The 22,782-nt window shown below is 31.4% G+C and overlaps 1 protein-coding gene across 1 annotated transcript; it reads right to left on the bottom strand.

The window, feature by feature from the left end:
• Positions 1-11,628: 11,628 nt before the first annotated feature.
• LOC105112498 (TPR repeat-containing thioredoxin TTL1) lies at positions 11,629-16,664 on the bottom strand. Its single transcript, XM_011008218.1, is given in 8 exon segments — positions 11,629-11,891; positions 11,979-12,570; positions 12,702-12,808; positions 12,917-13,121; positions 13,237-13,570; positions 13,658-13,839; positions 13,938-14,133; positions 15,305-16,664. Coding segments are annotated over 7 exon segments (2,061 nt in total). The 5' UTR covers positions 16,189-16,664; the 3' UTR covers positions 11,629-11,891; positions 11,979-12,417.
• Between the last annotated feature and the right edge of the window lie 6,118 nt (positions 16,665-22,782).

The following is a 22,782-nucleotide window of genomic DNA, read 5'->3' as shown; positions in this document are numbered from 1 at the left end:
GCCAAATAAACTTGTTTTCAAATATAAGTTACTATACTTTCATTAAAATATATAGCAAACCCAAGCTTAAGTGGAACCAATATATAAACTAAAATATGATGTCTTTTTAGAGCATATCGAACATTATGTAGGAATAAAACTAGTATATTCGCTTGTGCTTCACTGCGGTTTGATCTTAAAATCTATCAACTCGGCTTCTTGTCTAACTCAAGTTTTGAATTAAATTCCGTGAAAGTTGATCCAAAATGAATCGTTCAATTTAATGAGTTTAAAGAAAACTTGAATGACCGGTAAAAATATGGCATAACTTTTAAGTAAAAATCAAAATGACATTTTTTTAATATTGAAACAATGTCAAATTAGATCGACCTTGATCACCCTGCGACTTGAATCATGGACTTTAATGAGTTTAATAACTTTATTGATTTTTTAAATTATTTTTATTTAATTTTATGATAAAATTAGATGCTTGCAAAATTAAGCACCAACCATAAGAAAAACATATATTTGAGACTGTGATAATCCTATAAAAAGTATTAAAAAAATAAATCATGAATTCTATTTATCAACCAATCTAATATTTAAGAAGAATGAAATAAAGAAAATTAAAAAAATTAGAGGACCAAAACTAAAAAACAGGCATATCAGGTTTGATAGGTAAACTCGCAAAATCCATTAATCGAGTAACTCGAGTCAACATGTAAAATCGCAAACTGGATAATAGACTCCAATGGAATTAATAACTTGTTTTTTTTTTCTAACAAGCCAATGAACTTTCTAAAATTTAATAACATGTTTTTTCCAAAACCATTTTTTTAACTATATGATAAAGAGAAAAGATAAATAATCACATAATCAATTTCAATTATTAAAATGAAAAACCATAGTTAAACCCCTGAATTGAGAAAATTAGGGTTACTTTGTCAAACTCGCAAACCAGGTCATTGACTCTACAAAGTTTAATAACTTAGTTTTTTTTTAAATAATCTTTTATTTAACTACATTAAATAAACAAAAAAAATCATACCGCGATGCTAAGATATTTTTTTAACACCAACCCAATGCTAGGATTTTTTTATATTACGATAACCATATAAAAGGTAAATTAAAATAAATTATCAAATAAAATCCCTATAAACACATCATATAAGGACTAAATTAAAAAAAAATCAATAACCAAAAGGAAAAGGGGTCAAAATGAATAAAAAAAATATTGTAGATTATTATTGTAATTCACAGTGCTAATGAGTGTGAGGAAACAATATTTTCTTCACAGCTTTTAGCTTTATACTTAATTTGACCACCTTATATGACTAGCTTGCATATGTCAATCCCCTTATCTCTACTTTGAAATTATTTTCCATATATATTCATCATACTCCATGTGGTAGCTATTAAAATTCTATGAAAGCACTCGTATCCTTTGTTAAATGGTTCATGACTTCTAAACTTACAATCTATAAAAGATGAGATACATTTAAAAAAAAAAAAACTACGCATTTATTGAATTCATAAGTGCAAAAAAATCTTTTACCATTTTAGTCATGCTTTTTATTCTTATTCTTGAAATGACCTTTTCCTTTACTTGTTGGTCAAATCGTTGTTTATTGGTGGCTTTCCCTTTACCTTGTTTATGTTACGGCCCATTTAGATATTTATATTTGTGCTCCCTTTTACCTTAAGAACTAAAAGCAGCCATGCACACTTTAAAACCCAGCTTATTGGCTTTAAGGTATCTTTTTATAAATGTCAAATCTAATAATAAGGGATCTAAGTTTGGTTGAGGATGTTCCTCTAAACTTTTCTTTCAATGCAGACCACATATCTTTTATATTGTCTTACCTCCATAACTCTCGCATGATGTTGTTATCCATATTGCTTAGCAAATTAATGCAAGCAATAGAGTTCTTTTTTCAAGAATCATAAATTTTATGGTTTTTGGATTGTATTGTCACTTTCTAGATCTTTCATGAAATTTTTTAAAGATTTTTTCTCTTTAAGTACATTGGGTTTTCATGTTCTAAGTTTTATAATTTTCATTGTTTAATTTAGGCTCTGCCACAATATTTTTTGAAATAGTTCCAGTTTCAAATTCAAGGCTTATAAGTTTATAGACATATATATAGATTAATTAATGTCTAATACATACGATCATCGTAATATTATTAATTTTCAAATAATAATTTCATATTAGGCATAGAGTGAAAGGTCACTATGTTCATAATCATCATCAAAAGTCTTGACACGTAATTATTTTATTATCATAATTAATTAAGGGTCATATTCTTCAAATAAAATTTATATTTTAATTAGTTAAAATTATGTTGGGATATAGATGTTATTTTAAGATAACATTTATATTTTTAGTGTTACTCAAAATAACATTCTTAAACTTACTCAAAATTAAATTTCAAATTTCCATACCTATAATTTTAATTGTTAGATAATTAATAAAGTAAAAATTAAATAATATTGGAACATATGCTTTCACATATATAATCACAAAAGAAATTTTCATTCAATGATATCCCAACATATCCTAACAAATAAATAAAAAATGAAATAATTTAAGTTAAAACTACCACTTAAGTATATTAGACTAAAATCATGAATATAATATAGTTATTGACAATGAATTAAGAAGTCTTTTGTTAAGTTCATTTAAAATCTTATAATCCACTTTAAATAGTAAACATTCTCCCAACGTTTTCTAATTTCCATGTCGGATAGATAAATCAAGTTAACGACTCGCAATCTTCCCTACAACCTAGTTCATATATTTATTAACAAAGTCTTATAATACGTGTTTAAAGTGAAAAGAGATAACGTTGACTTAGATTTTTTTTAATTTTTTTTAATTCATATTCAATTGAACACCTTCTTAAATGACTTGTTGAATCATATAATTAATCGAGACAAGGGCGGAATTAAAAGGTTGACCACTGCAAGGAAAAACATTTTTCCAACCCCCCTTCAACAAATTAGATTTTTAGCTATAAAAATATAAAATTTAAATTTTTTTTCTAATTTGGTCCACCCAAACTAAAATTCCTACTATGCCCCTAAATCTAAATGATATGGTTTATAAATTCTCCACCACACATCATTCATCTCTGCCAAACAACCATAAGTGCTTTCTTCGCTATTTTCTGCTAGGTGTCTAAACTAAGAAGAATGGAGAAGATGAATTATATCAAGGTTTCACTAATTTAAAAGTCAAGTGATTGTTATGTTATACACACCATTTCATTTATTGTTCTATGTATCATTTTATAAGTGTTTCTTTTAATTTATTTGTTTGTAAATAAGATATCAATGTGTTGTTATTTTCTTAAGCTTAAAAGGTTGTTCTGGGAGAAGGAATGGCTTTATATAGGACTATAATAAAATTTGACAAGTTATGCAACACATTATGATGAAATGATAAATTCTTTAAGGATCATTTGTTGGTTCTTATTATTTTTCTTCATCTTCCTTTAACCATCATGTTTGATAGTCTAGTCTTGCTAGATTACACAACTTATTCTCTATTATATTGCTAGATTACTTCTAAGTTGGTTATAAAAATATCTCTTTCACTACAAGTGGTATTAGAATAGTAGATCCTCAGAATCAAAACATGAAACCAGATACTAGATCTTAGGATAAAAAAAGAATTAAAAAAATTCTCTTAGAGCCACTAATAAGAAAAAATATAATGAAGTATGATCAAGTGGTGCAGCTATTGGAAAGTTATCAAGAGATCTTGTAAAGCACTAAATCAAACCATGAAGTTAAGTTTAAAGAGTTAAAGGATCTGATTAGTGGGTTGACCTACAAATAAAACTCTATTCTACATAAACTACATGTGATTATTGTTAAGTACTCTAAAAAATCAACAAAACTCCCATAATAATGAAGATTCTTTCTAAATATGTTGGACCTGTAAAGGTAGTCATCATAGTTATAAGGTAAATAAACCTAGATGAGACTTTCCTACTTTTAATGGTAATAATATGTATAAATAACTTTATAGATGTAATAAATATTTTGAGATTGAAGAATTGCATGATTTTAATAAACTCAAATTAACTTTATATTATATATATAGAAGGGCACTCTATCGGCACTAGAACTTTATAAGAAGTATTGGAGATTAAAAGGTTATATGGAATGAATATATGGAGGCTCTAAGTTACAGGTTTGGAGGACAAAATGATCCTTTGAAAGAAATTAAAGATCTTAAGAAAAAGGGTGATTTGGAAATATACATCTAAAAGTTTAATATGCTTTGAAATAGAGCAGAAAATACTAAAAAAACAAGCATTGGTGTTCTTTATAAGAGGCTTAGAATTGAAGATTAAGAACTTGGTCAAGATGTTTAGTTAAAGGCCTTATACCAAGCTTATAACCTAGCTTGTCTATAGGAAAATATCTTTAATCACATTCGCTCTCACCATCTTTATACCAAACATATTTCCCAACCCACAAATATAACTAACAAGCAAAAAATTTACTCAACTACCAACATTCCATAAAAGTTTTTCTTTCTTTACTGTCAGCATTCCAAATTCATCTCAAGTTAACCTACTTTTTAACCAAAATCACACCAACTAAAAATCCTTCAAAGCAACCAACATGATAAAAAATAAAAAATTGGATGATAGGATGGCCAAAATGCTATGCTTTTAGTGTGATAAGAAGTTTGTGACAGGACATAGGTGCAAGAATAAGAGGTTATACTCATTATATATTATGGTGGATGAATAGGAAATGAAAGAAGATACAAAAAATAAAAGGTGATTCAACTTAAATGTTCTTACTCCCCACATATCCATTAATGCCTTAGAAGGAAATATAAAGTTTCACACCTTAAGAGTGACTAACAAAGTTGATAAGCTCGCATTGTTTATTATGGTCGATTCTGATAGCATTTATAACTTCATCAACACCCAAGTAGTTAATAAGTTGCAATGTAATCTCAAGTCTATCAAAGCATTGACAGTGGAAATAGCTAATGGGGGAGCCATAATTTTTCAAAGGTGGTGGAATTAAATAATTGTGATAAGGTGTTGGAAATATAATGGTTGGTTATGTTTAGGAATATCATATCAAAATATAAAGAATTATGGATTTCATTCAAATGACAAAGATGAGAGGTGATGCTTAGAAATGGTAATCCTTCTCACTTTTAAACCATATGATTTGAACAATTAAATGGCTTAGTAATCAATACTTCTCAATTAGCTTGAATCAACTTGTGGGGCTTAAAGGTGATAAAAAAAAAAAAAAAAAACAAGACAATGTTATATGTTCAATGATTGTTGTTTTACAAATTAATAAGGTAAAGTCTTTAAATCTTGAAGCATTAATGAAGTCTTATTAGGAGGTATTCCATAAACTTAAATGCTTACCACCAATAAGGATTCATGACCATTTTATTCCTCTAAAGTCAGGGGATTAACATGTGAACCTAAAGCTCTATAGGTATTATGGTCTATATAAGGATGTGGTTTAGAAAATGATAGCTAAAATGTTAAATTAAGGTGTCATTTTGCGCAGTAACAATCCTTTTACATCTTTAATAGTGATAATAAAAAAGAAAGATAAGTCTTAAAGGTTGTGTATTCAAGAGGTACCTAAGAAAGTTTATATTTGTGTTCTTCAATGACATTCTTAAATACAACATATCCTTAACTAACCACCTTGAACATTTACAAATAATATTTAAGGTACTTAAGATACATAATTTATTTACTAGAGAAAGCAAGTGTGTTTGTTATAGTACTCAGATTGAGTATTTAGATCATGTTATATCAGGAAAAGAAGTAGCAAATTATCCTTAAAAAATCCAAATTTTTCTTACCCAAGAACATCAAGCAACTCAAAGAATTTCTAGGCCTTACTAGTTATTATAGAAAATCTGTGAAAAAGTATAGTTCTATCATAAACCTTTAACTAAATTGTTAAAAAAACATGCAATTATATGGACCAGAAAACCTATAGAGGCTTTCACTCATCTTAAATAGGTTATGACCAGTCCTCTAGTTCTAGGTTTATCAGCCTCAACAAGCTATTTGTGGTTGAAATTGATGTTTCAGGGTCGGGTATAAGAGTAATATTAATGCAAGAAAGGCATTTAATAGCTTGTATAGGTGAGTTCTTAAGGCTAAAACAACAAGCACTTTCAACCTATGAAATGGAGATGATGGCAATCCTACAAGCAATGACCAAATGAAGATATTATTTATAGGAAATGCATTTTAAAATTCATAGACCACATTAATCTTAAGTACTTACTTAAACAAAAGATAACTTTTTTATCTCAACATTTATAATTGACTAAGCTGTTGGGGTTTGATTATGAGATTAGGTATAAGAAAAGAAGGGAGAGTCTTATTGTTAATGTTTTATCTAAAGTTTATAGTATTAAATAATTGTCTTGATAATATCCACCATTTCTATTGATATTATAAAGGCAATTAAAAAGACGAAAGAAAGATTTAATTGTAAAGGCTATCATTTGGATCTATTGATTAACCCTACTACTCATCCTCATTATAGATGGGTGAACATCCTCCTCAACACAAAGAGGGAAATTATGGTGGGACATAATCCTAACCTATAAAATAAACTTATATCTATGTATTATGACTCAACTGTAAGTGGTTATTTAGGTTCTATAATGACTGTTAAGAGGGTTTGAAACTTATTTTACTTGAAGAAACAATAGAAAAACACAAAATAGTTTGTTAGAGAATATCCTACTTGTCAACAAAACAAGACTGAAAATATGTTGACCCTAGGCTTACTACAACCCCTTCCAATTCCACAAGCACCCTTACTAACATCCGCATGGATTTCATAGAAAGTTTGCCCAAGTCATGAGGTAAAGAGGTTATATTTGTGGTGCATGATAGGTTTAGCAAGTATGCTTATTTTATGGCCTTAATTCATCCTTATATAGCATCTTTTGTGGCTAAGGTCTTCATGGATAATGTGTTCAAATAACATGGTTTTTTAGCTACTATTGTAAGTGATAGTGACTTAGTGTTCTTGAGTTAACTTTGGAAAAAAAATTTCATTCAGCAAAAGGTTTATTTACACTATTTTACAGCTTACCATCCTCAATCTGATGGCAAAGTGAGGTAGTTAATAAATGCCTTGAGAACTACCATAAATGCATGTCTAGTGATAATCATGTTTAGTGTTGTAATTGGTTATCTATAGTTAAATGGTGGTATAATATTAATATTCATTCTTCAATCTAGTCTACTCCCTAAAAAATATTATGTGGAATATCTCTTTTTATTTAAAAAAAAAAAAGATACTTAATCGAATCAAAAATAATTTACTGGTGGTTAAAAATAGAATGTCCAACAAGCAAATAAAAAATAAAGTGAAAAAAAACATTCAACATCGAGGATCAAATCTATTTAAAGTTGTAACCTTATAGACAGAAATCAGTAGCAACTAGAAGATCACGAAAACAAGCACTAAAGTATTATGGGACTTATTTGATGTTGAAAAAGATTAGCATGGTGACTTACATATTGAAATTACCTCTATCAACAGGAAGAAGCATATTGATAACAAGGTTGATCAGACCTATTTACTTGGTGTCCTTCCATAACAAAACCTCCAGTCATAATTTGTTTTTGAAAAGTGAATAGACGAGAAAATCAATTGTAACCTAGTTAATTCACTCAAAAACTCGTTCTTTTATTGATGTTACTTGGGATTTTGCAAATGATTTCAAATTTAGATTTTTAAACTTCAACCTTAAGGACATGGTTGCTTTAAAGGAAGGTACATTGTCAAATGTCTAAACTAAGAAGAATGCAGAAGATAAATTACATGTATCGTTTCACTTGTTCTACACACTATTTTATAAGTGTTTTTTTTTTATCCTTTTATTTGTAATAAAATATATGTGTATTGTTATTTTCTTAGCTTAGAAGATGGTTTTGGGAGAAGGAATGACTCTATACGGGACCGTGACAAAATTTGCGAGGTTATACAACAAATTATGATGAAATAATGAATCCTTGAAAGACCATCTGTTGGATCTCATTGTTTTCCCTCATCCTCCTTTAACCATCATATTTGATAGTCTGGCTTGCTAGGTTAGACAACTTATTTCTCCATTATAGTATTCCTGGATGTAGGTTTATTCTATAAATATCTTCACTCATGGAATTATCATTTGGGAATATTTAAGCGACCAAGTCAAGCGAAAGCCAAAGGTGTAAGGAATGTCTTGTTGGAAGAGAACAAAAGGAGAGGTTTGGCATAGGTCACAAAGAAGACAATTCGTGGGCTTTCTTTGAAAAGACTAGTTCTTCTTTTAGAGAGAGTAGCGAAGCATGTATCTATCATTCACTATCTTCTTTAATTCAAGTCGTTTTATCCCCATTCCTTTCTTTCTTCTTCTTGAATTCCTCTCTTGCGCCTTTGAATATATATATATATATATATATATATGAGAGAGGAATATGATAAGCTCCTGCCCTTGTGAGTAACGGAATTTCCCTCCCCCCTCTTTCAAATTGAACATGGAGTGAGTGGGCCTCGATGTGAACAGTGTCAGTTCAAAGCCTAAGCAATTTTGGGCATTTGCAGGCCTGTTACTTTTTTGAAGGAGATTATTACATTGATTTTTCTAATGACTCGATTCAATTTGTTTTGTTAAAAGACATGCTCCCATTTACTAGGAAGGGAAGGCCTAATCCTTAAGCAAGCAAGCGCTACTGCAGTGCTTCTGCTTGGAGGTCTATCAAATAGGTGTTTTCCTTGGTTACATGTTATCCCGAGGACATGTCCGCCTGAATTTGACAAAATCTACTTTCATGTTCCTTTCAGACAGGTAAAAGAGAAGGAAGCACCTCCCCAACTGCGGTGCATGCACCACCTCCTCAACTGAATCCACCAGTCCTCACGACTACTCCAGTACAGTAGCGCTGTAATAGCGGCGCGGCATGGCACGGCACGATTCAGAAACCATTAGGATGCTCTTCCTATTGCTGATTGCTATCTGATCTAGCAGTCTGCCCTTTCCACATCTCCTTTTCGCTTTCCATTCTCTCCTCTGCTTTTCTGCTTTTATTTTTCAACTTTTTATTTAGATGTGCCTGAGTTAGCCCACGCGCTTTGCTTTTAGCGTTTCTATTTTACCCGCGTCCGCCCCCCTTCACTGTCGAATTAATGTCGGTGCTTATGGTTAAATTGATAAAAGGGATGCCACTCCATTTACTTTACATACGGCCGCCATCTTTCTCCGTCTCCACCACTCTCTCTCTCTCTCTCTCTCGTTTTCAACACTGACGTGACGTTTCTTAGAAAAAACAAAGAGATCCCGGTTATGGAAAAAGAAATTCAAAATGTTCGTTATATAAGTTCAAGAAACATTTACGCAAATAATTTTTCAGTATTCATTGTCATCCCAGAAGTTGAGTTAAATGATATATTTAGACCTTCGATTTTCTAGTTAACGGCTTCTTCTTGTATTGTGGGGATAAACAGGTAATCAATTCTATTTTCTTCCTCTTCAAGATTAAATAAAGTTCATCTTGCTCAAGATTTTGAATGGTTCCAGATTTACTTTATTAGTTTCTTTTCTGATAAAAATTTATTATCTAAAAATAAAGTAGGTTGACCTAAAGCTAAAATAAAATAATTATTATTATTTTCATCAACAATAATATTATTTTTTATTAATAAATATGATTTATATTGATTTCTTTTTTTACATGTCTGTATTTTATAGAAATTTTAATCAAATAAAAAAATTTAAATCTCATTAACCTTGATGAAATCAAAATAAGTAAAGAACAAACCTTTTTAATAAAGAATTTAAGTTAAGATACTATAAAAATATCTATTTGTTTTGATATTAAAAGATGAAAAAAATTATTAATTAGAATGTTTAATGTATAATTTTTTTATATACCACCACAATACCAAAATTTTTATTTCTATGTTAACAATGAAAATAATGATTGATTTATATTTTTTTGTATTAAAACCTTTTACTTTTTTAATATTTAGGTTTTTTTAAATTAAAGTTCTTTTTAATCTTGAATTTTAAAAATTTAAAATTATTTTAAATTTTAAAATTATATTTAGATGCTTGATATTATATTTATATTGTATAATTTAAAATTAAATTATTTTTATATTTAAATTAGAATTATACATTAGGAATTAATATTTTAAACTATTATTTTTTATAACTAATAGTTTAAAAGTCAGCAAATGATACAGGTTACTCTTTAAATTATTAATTTTTAAAATATTTTTTATATTATTTTATTTTACTATATATTTCTTTTAGGATGCTAGGAAAAAAAAAAAACTCGTAAAGAGCAACGTGACAATATCTGAACAAAAGAATCTGACAACCTGTACGTACGTTTGGATCTTGCTAGCGTGTTACAGATGAGGACCATTTAGAGTCCTAATTAAAGGTGGATAATGACACGTACACCACTACTTTCCTGATTTGTCCTCTCCTAATCAAGAGCTTTGTTCCACTAACCCCACACCAATAAATAACCCCAACTCAATTATGCGCGTTGCAGCCATGCTAAAAATTACATTTTTTAATTTTTTAAAATTTAATGTTTATAGATTATCTTAATATGCTAATATAAAAATAAATTTTAAAAAAATAAAAAATATTACTTTAATTTATTTTCTAAAAAATGCAATTATTTCGAAACACATCTTTCTGTATCAGTGCGCAACTCACGCACGTAGCTCATGACCACCTATTCAACTTCACTTTCCCATACTGCCCTCACAGCTCCATAAACGACGGCATTCATTTTCATCTTCTTTTAAGCAATTAAGAAGGGGAAAAAAAATACTAAAAGACAAAGGACACACATACACGTGGCCACAAGCTGACAAAGGCCCACGCATCGAACTAGGACGGTGCGTGCCGTCGCCATAAGTTAGCACCGACCCCATTTGCACTTTTTGGACTTTTTTGGTGGTGGGGGGAGGGGCGTTAGAGGTGGTGAGGAATGTGTTCATGGATAGTTATGGCAATAACTTGAATGCGCAACATGTGGATGGCTAAGAACCCTTGTTAAGAGGGGACTCCCTGCCATTATATGCCCCCATTTTAGGGCAACATCAAAAGTCTTGTGATAATGTTGTCTAGCATCAAAAGATGGTGCCACTAAACCAAAGATACACAAAGTAGTGAACTTAATTTGAGAGCTCTAGAGATACAAACACAATGTGGCTTAGAATGGAAGAATCAGTGCAGAGATTGTTAAAAACTACGGCTATTCAAGTGCTTAAGTTTCTTTGACAGAGTGTTTACACAAAGTCCTTCACAGAACACCTGCCATAACCCCACAAGGGCCACAACACCACGCCCCAGTCCTTCACAGACCCCCTGCCATAACCCCACAAGGGCCACAACACCACGCCCCATCGTCTTGAAGAGGCCAAATGCCTCTCAAGGATGGGAGCAGTGAATTCTATCAACACTCAACCACCTAAATCCGCTCCTTCATGAGAGAAAAAGAAAACCACCCCTTAATTAATAAGCACATGCACTGTTTAAATCACTCAGATGCCCTGAACGAGCGTCAGGTGCAAATGTATATAACATGAGAAAATGAAATGTTGAGGGTGGAGGGGAAAAAATGGGAGAAATTTTTATTGATTGATAAAATGGCTGGAAAAAGTAACAATATTAATAAACAACATATTCATCCTTCTTTCACTAACCCAATAACTACCCACCAGGCATCCAATCTCCCTCCCAATGTTTCTGTATATATCACATAAAATGTACAAGATCCTCCTCTACCAGCCTGCCAGCCCCCCTCCCTCTCTCTCTATGAAGAAGGAGACAACTTAATCAATTGTACACATTTCTCTCATTCTCTCATTCTCTCTCTCTCTCTCTCTCTCTCTCTCTCTCTCTCTCTATTGTACACATTTCTCTCATTCTCTCATTCTCTCTCTCTCTCTCTCTCTTCTTTCCTCCTTTTCATCTAAATGGAAATGGGGGTACAAGAACAGGCTGGTCTACAAGAGAACAAAAAAGTGATAAGAAGATGAAAAGAAAGAATAACAAGAGAGAGAGACCGGAGGAAGAACATGAAACTGCAGAGCAATGAGGAATGAATGAATAAATTAAAACAGCAAAAGGTGAACTGAGCTATCTCTCTGGGTTCCTTCTGGCATTGGCCGCTAATAGGATTATTATGTAGCTCTGATTTATGTCATAGGTAGATGGTAGTCCTTATATGGTGGGAGAAAGAGACTGGAAGGTTTATGTCACAAGTATCTGGTAAGTCCTTATATGGTGGGAGAAAGACTGGAAGGGCAGTGAGGAGGTCCCATCTAACAGGGGGTTTGCGTAGCAAGTAGATGTAAAAAACTGGGAGAGTAATGGTACAAGTACAATCATGAGTTCTAAAAGCTGTAATGCCTCACCGAATGTTCCAACATATCATGACTGGGGCAGACAATCTCCTTCACTCGGTTACCGTTTTTGTATATCTTGAATGTTGGAACAATCCTCACATTCTCAGCATTTGCAGTTGCTGAATTCTCCTCTACATCCACCTTTAACAAAAACACCAAGCAGATGTATGCAAATTAAGAAAAACACTTGTTTATTTCATTTCTGAAACAAGTTAAGGTCAGGAACTATCCCAAAGCTTAGTACAACTGGGATTATTGAGCTAGTAATTTACCTTGAGAAAGTTTAGAGATGGATACCGAACACATAATGTATCCACAAACGGAGATAATTGCTTGCAGTGCACATTAGAGGAGGATTTGAAATGAACCACAGAAACACCTGTATAACACAAATTCAATTTCCATTTGAATTTTGGAACTCTAGAAATGGGAGAGAGAAGCATGCAAAGAAAAAATGAATTTTCAGAATGTAGGAGGTAAGGCTTGCCTGGTAATGATATCGCAGCTCTAAACTGTTCAAGGCCCAAGACTTCCTCTACTCCACCACCAAACTTCATATTATACACTTCTTCTCCACGAGATTTCTTCAATGCGACTTGAGCATGAAACAGAGATTCAGCAACTCCATTGTCATCTGGAAGTTCCCTCCTCAAAACCTCATAATCTCTCACAGCATCAGCCCACCTTTCTAACTGCAGTTTACAAAAGCACATCAATCTGGAGTGTGCAAAATATATGAGCCAGAGTAGGCTAGCACATTGAGGAGCAAATTATACATAAAAGCCAAGTCTTTCGAGGAGATTTTACCTTGCTGTTTGAGGCAGCTCTTCTAAGAAGTGCTTTTGTGTAGTTAGGTTGGATACTTAAAGCTTGATTGCAGTCATCAATGGATCTCTCCCACAGTCCACGCTTAAACCAACATGCTGCTCTGTTGCAATAAAGAACAGAGTTTGAAGGATCAAGCCTAAGGCCTTCCCCATATGCTGAGCAGGCTTCAGTGAACCTTTCTGATTTGAAGAGATCATTGCCACGGATACGAGCTCTGGCTACTAATCGCACATTGTTAAGCAGCACTGCTACTTCAACATTTCGTGGATCAATCTGTCCAGCTTTCTCAGCAGCTGCAACTCCATTCTCAAACCTGCAAGGCATCCATCATCCATTATCAAGCTCTCCAAAATTGTATGTTTACCAAATATCTTGTAGTGGTTTGAAATTATGAACTCACCTTCCTAAAGCCATCTCAATCTGTGCTCGAACCAAGAAAGGGTAAGCTTCAGAAAGCATCCCAAAAAATCTAGTCTGAGAGTAGTTGGCAAATGATTCTAGTTTTGGAACTTTTGATAAGCAATATTGAGCATCTTCAAGTTGGTGGAGCTTCAAAAGAGCTTCAGTTCTACACATAAAGAGCTGTAAATTCAATTTGAACCAGTTCAGACATTTGTTAATTTACTCTCCATATCAATTTTGCCAATTTTACACAGTAAGAGTGCAGATAGCCATTTTACCTGGAGGCAATAATCAGCTCCAGCAGCAATAGCAGCATCAGCTTCCCTTAATGCACCTTTCCAATCATTAACCTTCCGGGCATCTGAACATTTATTAAGATGTTTCTCTACTAATTGCAACTTATGCAACTCGGCAGAATCTGGATGCTGCCCTGGGAAGCATAGGTGCTTCTTAGCACTATCAACCTGTCCTAACCTGCAATGAAATCAAGTTCAATGCTTGCTGTCCCAGCATCAAAAATCAAACTATTTGCAGCAAACTGTTGGGGAAATAAATAGAAAATTAGAGCTCCGTTAAAATTATAGAACACAGTAAAAAACATTACCAAAAAAGAAAAGTACACGTCCACAATAGATGGATTGAATTTATTACAAATGGTTCAAGACAGAGCTGCAGAACATGAAAGGAAATAATTCCAAAGGAAGTATTATTGGCTCTAGGATGATTCGAATGGTTTAAGCATTTCAAGACTACTTAATTTGAAGAGTGTAAGAAAATCAAGGCATGGTGGAAATTGTTTAGATAAGCAGCAAGCTAGAAGCCAAAGCAACCACAGCTAAGTTTCAAGGTCATCAATACAGAAAAAACACATTAACGCAACATTCTTAGAAATAGCATGTTTAGGTGCATCCAACCATACTAGAACCAGCAAATGCAGCAGGATTGATAGCATGTTAAGACAAAATTAAAGCATCTTAAATCCAAGGAGAAAAAAACAACACAAAAATAGTGTCAACGGCCATAACAAACACAGAAGGCAAATGCAAACAAATGAACCAGCTTTGGTAATCGATCAACTATTCTCACCATGTGGATTAACACATTAGAAATTAGAATAACTCACTACAATCCACCGCAACTCATTTAGTTCTCAAAACATTTAGAAGCTGTAATGCAATCACCAAGCATCTAAGAAAATTGAATTTGTCCACACTTTCACCAACCTACCAAATCCTAATCAATACAAATTAAAACATAACTACTGATACAGATCATAAGAAGACAAACATCACATCCACCAACTAAATGCTCACAAATTCCTCACAAACTCAGCAATCATAAACTAAATGATACATAAAGATTAAAACTCCATCAACACGACTTAGAACTCAATCAATCTAGACTTAAGGTTGTCGTCGTTGTCATGGTTCACCAAACTCTCTTGAGTCATTCGAATTGTCCAAATCAACAAGAAAGAACAAAACTTTGAACCTCATTTCAGAAATCTAATAACAAACAGTTAAGTATCGCAGCAATGCAGATCAAATCACTGCTAAAACTCACAAAATCCTCCAAAAAAACAAGAACCCCACCACAGAAAACAGCCCATGAAAAGATAAAATCAAGCCCCCATCAACAAACTCACCTAATTAACAAAGCCCCCAACCTCTGATGTGCTCTCCAATAATTAGGATCCAGCCGAACAGCCTCCTCACCCTCTTTCACAGCCTCCACAACTCTTCCCAATCCCATCAACGCAGCCGCCCTATTACTCCTGTAAGCAGCATTCCCTGGTGCTAAAGCAATAGCCTTATCATACAATCCCAGCGCCTCCGCAAAACACCCTTTTTTATACATCTCATTTCCAGCCTTCTTCACCTCCTCCGGATCCACACTCCCTCCACGCATATTCCAAGCATTCCTCTATGCTGTATTAACAACATCAGAGCTAGCACATTTTGCGCTCCCCCCGCCCCGCATTATGCTGCCGTGACCATAATTCGCAGTCCCGGATCCTAAAACATCCGGTTTCGCACTCCGATTCACCATTCCCATGCCTGTCTTCAAGATCCTGCCCGACGGACAGATGTTACCGGTAGGCAACACATTAACAGTTACCGGAGAGTTTACAGCACTCTGGCTGCCAGTTTGACCTGAGTAAGTTAAAGAGTCGGATCTAGAATGACCCGGTTGACCCTTCTTGGCGCTAGTCGTGGGGCTGCTTTCACTCGAGTTCGATAACTCTCCTGAGTGGTTGTTATTGTTGGGTTTGTGAAGTGGGTTTTGGGCACCGGATGCGGATCCGGAGGAGCTGGAGCTGGAGGAGGTGGTGGTCGTCGTTGTGGTTGTGGCGGTGGTTTTGGTGGTGAGCCCACCTCGAGTTCGGAGAGGTGAAACGGGAGAGCCCAGATCGAGTTCACGAAAATCAGGCTTGTTGGCTTCGAGTGAAGAGAGTGAGTCACGGAGTTGATCAGTTAGTGAGCTGAGGTCCAAATTTCCTCCAATGGAGGGTTTCGCTGATTGCGGCATGTTTTTGTATAGTAATTCTTCTAACTAAAACCAAAAACAAGAGTAGTTCTTTTTTATTCTCTTCTTAAATAGAGTTGTCTATGTAACTGGGTTTGTGATGATGTTAGAAATGTGAGCGAATGGAGATTAGTGTTGGAAAACAAAGAAAGACATGAGAGGAAAAGGAAAGAAAAAAAGAAGGAGATGGGGGGATCTCGTGATATATAAAAGGAACGGGAGAGTTTGAGGGGGAGCTGCCTGTTTGGTTTTTGCAGGGAGAGAGAGATGGAGAGGAGAAAGCTTCTCTTTTCTTCTCTTCTCTTATATTTTGTGGCTTCACCTCACCTGCTACTTCACGAGACAGGTTCCATCACTTGATGGCCTGCCTTGCCTTCTCTCGCTCTCTGACTGGACTCTAGCCCTCTTCCTCCTCCTCTCTCTCTAACCAGCATAAGAGAATCCTTCTCTCTCTCTCCCCCTCTCTCTTAAGCAGTAGGTGTTTTCTTTTTTCTTTTTTCTTTTTTCCTCCTTCTTTTTTCTTTTTTCTTTTTTCTTTTTTCTTTTTTTTATCTCGTCTCCATTCCTATTTCTTTTACGCAAGATCCTTCACCCCATAATTCCCTTTTAATTTGTTTTTACTTGATCGGAGATATGATGGAAATTGAGGCGCACTTTGATACGAGTATATACAGTCTGTTTGTTTAAAAGATAAGATGCGATGCGACGCAACTCATAAAAATAAATGTATTATTTAACTTGTGAGGTTTTAAATTTATTTTAGGATTATTAAAAATTAGCATAAATATTTATATTAATTAAAAAAATATATTACATATTTTATACAACGAAACACGGCACAATGCATCTTATAAACAAATACTGTTTAAATATAGCTGTGCTTTGAATTTATTATTTATAAAAACACGCCAAAACATCATAAATACAATATATAATTAAATTGCATTTTACAATGCATCATCAATACAAGCTATAATTAAATTCAAAAAATCAAATAAAAATTTAACTTGAATAAGAGTGGATCTTTGTATCACACTTTGTTTAAATAAAATCATGTTAAATTATTAAAGATTTACTTAATTTTTAATTTTAGAATTTATTGAAATTAATTGAAATGTGTGTAAATTAACTCTATATAAATTTAAAAAAAATCACATTAAATCTTGCCTCTATTTCTAATCTAATTAGATTGGATATAAACAATGTCAAATTAGTTCTAGCAAGTATTTGATAGAGCGGCTGAGCCTATCACCTTGCTATATGCTTATTTCTTCTTATTTAACTTTTAATTTTGTGAGAATATTTAATATTATTTTAGAAGAGTTGATGAATCATAACAATATATATTATAAAATACATGAAAATCATGATTTATGTACACGGAAGAAGAACTTTTTTTTACATGATGTATCAAATTGATTGAGTTTCCAACACTCTAATCCAAACCTTTACCTTTAACTCAATGTTTAACTCATTTATAAAGGTTTTTATCTAGTAGTTCTTCATGAAAATTTATTTTAAATAAATAAATAAATTATAGGTGAATGAAAAATTAATCTCAAATAACTTTTAATTTTTTTTTATATTTAATTCTTAATTTATGGTGGCTTATTAATAATTGATAATGGTGGAAATAAATTCTTCAACTTTTTAGCTTTTAAAACTTATTATAAAAAAATGGTGAATGAAGAGTTTTTAACTTTAAATTTTTAGATTTTACATGCTCTTTATCACCTTATTTTTAGTTTTATGCTTTGATTTATCCTCTCATATTAAGAGTTTAAATTTATTTTATTAAAGATATTTGAGTTTCAAAAATTTGTTTAGAAATGCATCTAAATCAAGGTGATAGTGTTGAAATATTTAGAGATATATTTCAAACATTTTAGTTGCATAGGTAAAAAGCAATAAAGTTTTAAGGACAAATGATTTATTATTGACAACAACAAGAGTTTTTATTACTTTAAAGTACTTCAACAAATAAATACTCTTTTTTATTTTAATCTAAATGTGTGTGTGTGTGTGTGTATTTATTATTAGTATGTATGTTAAGGCTTTAAATTAGTACTAATTATAAGTTTGGATGTATATTTTAGTATTCATGCTAGTATTATATTTGTGTTTGTAAGTTTGGATGTATACTTTAGTATCCATGCTAATATTATATTTGTGTTGATATTATATTTATTATAATTTATTATTTTACATACTTATAAATTTAAATGGATATAAATTCTAGATTTTAATTAAAAACATTTTTATATTTAACCTACTTTATTAAGATAAAATAATATCATTATTTACTAGTCTAATATTTAAATATATCTACCACACTTTACATCGAAAGTGAACCTAAAATTTCAAATCAAATTAAATAATAAATTATCTTTTTTTATTTATTTCCTCTTGTTTCGAATCGAACTTTTAATTTTTTATTAGACACTGTTTGGAAACATAGTACAAATTATATTCCATAAAAAATAAACAAAAAAATATTATTAATACTGATTAAAAGATAAATTAAAAAAATTAATAGATAGATATAAATTAATATATTTGATCCCATAAACTAAGACATTTACTCATTTATGTATACTAAATTTGTTTATTAAAATCAATAAAAGATAATAAAAATAAAAACACATATAAAACTAATTGAATAAAATAAAATGAAAAAATATATTATGCTAGATTAGATATATTAAAAATATTATTTAAAAAATATTAAAAAAATAAATACAAAAAAATAATTTTTTAAAAAAAACCTCTATTCAAAATAGGCTTGCAAAACTTGTGGTATGGTTCATGAAATTAGGATAAACTGATAGAAAAGAAACAAAATATAAACATAAAACAAATTTTTTTAATATAAAATAAAATAGAATGATAAAATCATAAAAAAATGATTAAAAAAAATTATGCATAATCGCATTGACTTTTTATACTTGTGATCCATGTTATTAGATCAGAAGCACCACAAATAAAAAATCATAAGTTCAATCTCTAACAAACCAAACACTAAATGATGAAATTGAAAAAGAAAGTCTATCACCCAAAAATTATAATTAAAAGAATGAGGGTAAAAATTTAAATAAAAAAATAAATTAAACGGCATTAAAAAAATTTAAATTGGAGGGTTAAATTGAAAAAAACTCCAACAAAAAGAAAAAGAAATAAAAAGAATAAGGGCTAGATTAAGAAAAAAACATGAACTTTATTTGAATGATAAAATTGAAAACCAATTAACTTTAACAAAAAAGGCAAGGAAAAAATAAAAGATAAAAAATAATATATGATAAATTATAATTTCAGAGCTAAATTGAAAATATAAAAAACTTTTATGAAAAAGCAAAGGATAAAAATAAAAAATCAAAAGACATAAAGACTAAAATAAAAAAAACCAAAAGAAAAGATAATAAACATGTATTTTCCTTAAAAGAAGGAAAAAAAATAAAAATAACCATTAGTAACAAATCAACCATCAATTATCATCACAAGCCATATCTACAAGAAAAAAAAAATGGTGGTGTTTCCAAAAACATAGTGAAAGGACATGTTTGGCCATTAACTTTTGTTAATAAAAAATATTTTTTTAATTAAAAAATACTAGAACACCATTCATGATCATAGAAATTACAAAAAAATAAAATCAACACATGCCTTGTTTTTTTTTCTTTTCTTTGGTAATGATAAAAATGTATTTTCACTGCATTTTAAAAAGATAAAAACCAAAATATCTCTTGGTTAAGAACTCTTATTTGTTTCATCTAAGGAGTAAATAAGTAATTTAACTGCTTTAAATATTTTGAAAAAATAAAATAAACATTTTAGAGGTGGATACATTATTTTTTTGTGCAATGTTTTTGAAAAAATTAGTATAATATTCAATGGGTCATTTAAAAGGACTAAATTACCCCACCATAAAGGCTCTTATTTCTTCCACCCAAAGATATAATGGTAATTTTAATATAACAATCAATAATAAACTATATTTGATGATAAAAAAAAAACACGTCCTATATATATATTAATTAAGTTCCATTCCATTGATGATAAAGCATCATCAACGCAAGGCATGATACACAAAGGAAGTTTCATGCTTTTTAATCCTTGCTAGCTACCTCAAGTCCATCGAACTTGCTAATACAATATCTCCATCTCTAGCATGCTAACCAAAATCCCAAGACTATCTTAAAAATTCACTCGTTTCTTAATTTAAACTCTCTGCTCTCTAACTTTGTAGTTCACAAGAACAGGGAAGGAGAAACAAAAATCAGTTGAGAATTTTTATGCATATATTATTTTTTTATATTAAAAAAAAAAACCATGTGAGAATCAAGGCAAACGAGGAAACTCTACCTGTCCGGTAATATCAAAGTTATTGCAACCATCTAGGTGGTGGCCAAGTGGTAAAGACTTGGAATCAAGAGGTTTGCTCTCTCTGTGGTCTCAGGTTCGAGTCCTTGGTTTGCTCATATGATGGCCACTGGAGGCTTACATGGTCGTTAACTTCATGGCCTGTGGGATTAGTCGTGGTGCGCACAAGCTGGCCCAGACACCCACATTAATCTAAAAAAAAAAAAGTTATTGCGCTCGTGCAATGAACGTGCCAAGAATGGCGCGTGGCCCGAGAGACAGTCTGGAAAAAAAAACAAATTGTTTTTTACCTCAGGATTTCCTTCTAGGGTGGTCTGGTCGTGGAGAAGTGCGCAGGTTATGCCCCTTGTGCCATGGGGCTCATGTTAGACTCAACCCCCTTAATTTGATGCATTTAATACTGTATTACTACAACGGCAATGAATCACCCATCCATCCCCAAACGAAACAACTGTACATTGACCCCACGTTGAATATACCCCCACCACGACCATCACCAGGCTACATGGCATCATACTCAAAACAAACAGAATACGTGGACCGTCGGATTTGAGGCAATCCCATCATAAATAGGACACATTGCCGATTTATCATGGGACCCACGCTGGGAATAGACCCAAGCTAGAGTTCCTATTTATCCTGGATTCGTGTGCTTTCTTCGAGTACTCGTAGATTTTTCACTCTCTTGCGCAAAGCCAGAAGCCAAATCTTGACCGTTTGGTAGCTCGTTCGTTTCTGCCTTTTATCTTATCATAAAAGAAAAAATAATAGCTAAATGGATTGTATTTATTATTTATTGGCTTTCTACATAATTATATTTTAAAACTTAATTCTTAGAATAATATGTTTTTTATTTATTTTATAAGAAAAAAATTATCTCATAGTAATTTTAACTATATATATAAATTTATTTTTTAAAAACTATAATTAAAATTTTTTATTTAAACTTATTTTCTCAAATCGCAAACTAAAATTTATTGCAGCACAGAACATGCTAACCGGGTGTTTGAGATTGTGATTTATAATATTTTTAAAATAATTTTTTTATATTTTTGATATTAATATATTAAAAATTTTTATAAAAAAAATAATTTAATATATTTTTATAGCAGAAGCACTTTTAAAAAATACCCGAAATGTAAATTTTTGAATTACTAAAACAACCTTTATGAATGCCCCCTCATGCACATAATTTCGCAGCCTGTTAAAGCATTCTTCGCTTTCATTTCTCACGTACTGAGATTGTTTAAATAAAATTTACACCTCGGATTTGATAAAGAAAATGTATTTGCATTAAAAAATGGGAAAACGCCTCCAGCTTTTATCTCTCATGATACTTTCAAGAAGAAAAATGGAGTTAGAAAATTTGATAAAATTTAAAAACATTTATTATTTTTATTTTTAATTGAATTGAGTTTGAGAAAATAATTAAAAACTCAATATTAAAAAATAAATTATATTAATTAAAGGTTTAAAATGAGTCCTTTTATATTTATCTTTAGGATAATTTGTTAAAATGTTTATAATAAATTATTCTATGAAATAAGAAAGTAAAAATTAAACATGAGGTGAGTGATTCTTACTGACTACCAACTCCCATGCCCTCAGAGTCTTATATATATATATATATATATAACAATTTATTTTAATATTATATATATATGTTAGATGAATTTGAAAAAATATCTAAAATATTAATAAGTGATTTTTTAACTTATTTTTTTATATATTCATATATTAAAAAATATTTTTTAAGTTTTTTTTTTTCATGAGATGTTTTAATATCAAAAAAATTATCTGGTATTTAAAAACCTATTTTATAAAAAAATTTCTTTCCAAAAAACGTATTATGTTTTCCTTTTAAAGAAAACAGATTTGATCCTAACACAGGTTTTACAGCAAAACCAGACGCAAAGTTGAAAGCCGGGCAATGATAGAAGCTTGCCATCTGAAATATGTTATTTGACTCAATTACCCTTGCCAGCCTGTTAATTACGGAAACTCTTAGACGAGTTAAAAGCACCAAATGGGGCCTTCGATGGGCTCGAGGAAGAGTGAAAATGGTATTGTTGTAAATAAAGACTAGTTTGTGTGGTGTCCTGGTAAATTAGGGTGCAGTAAATGCTAGACAAGAGTAGCTGGCCACGTGCAGTGGGGAGTGGAGTGCCAGCTGGCCCCATACAGAGGAAGCCCACAGTGGCATCCAGCTAAGCAAATAAC

The sequence above is a fragment of the Populus euphratica genome, unplaced genomic scaffold, assembly GCF_000495115.2.
Source record: "Populus euphratica unplaced genomic scaffold, PopEup_1.0 scaffold552.1, whole genome shotgun sequence".
NCBI classification, from domain to species: Eukaryota; Viridiplantae; Streptophyta; class Magnoliopsida; order Malpighiales; family Salicaceae; genus Populus; species Populus euphratica.
The sequence above is the reverse complement of the archived record's forward strand: the minus strand, read 5'-3'. Positions and strand labels throughout refer to the sequence as shown.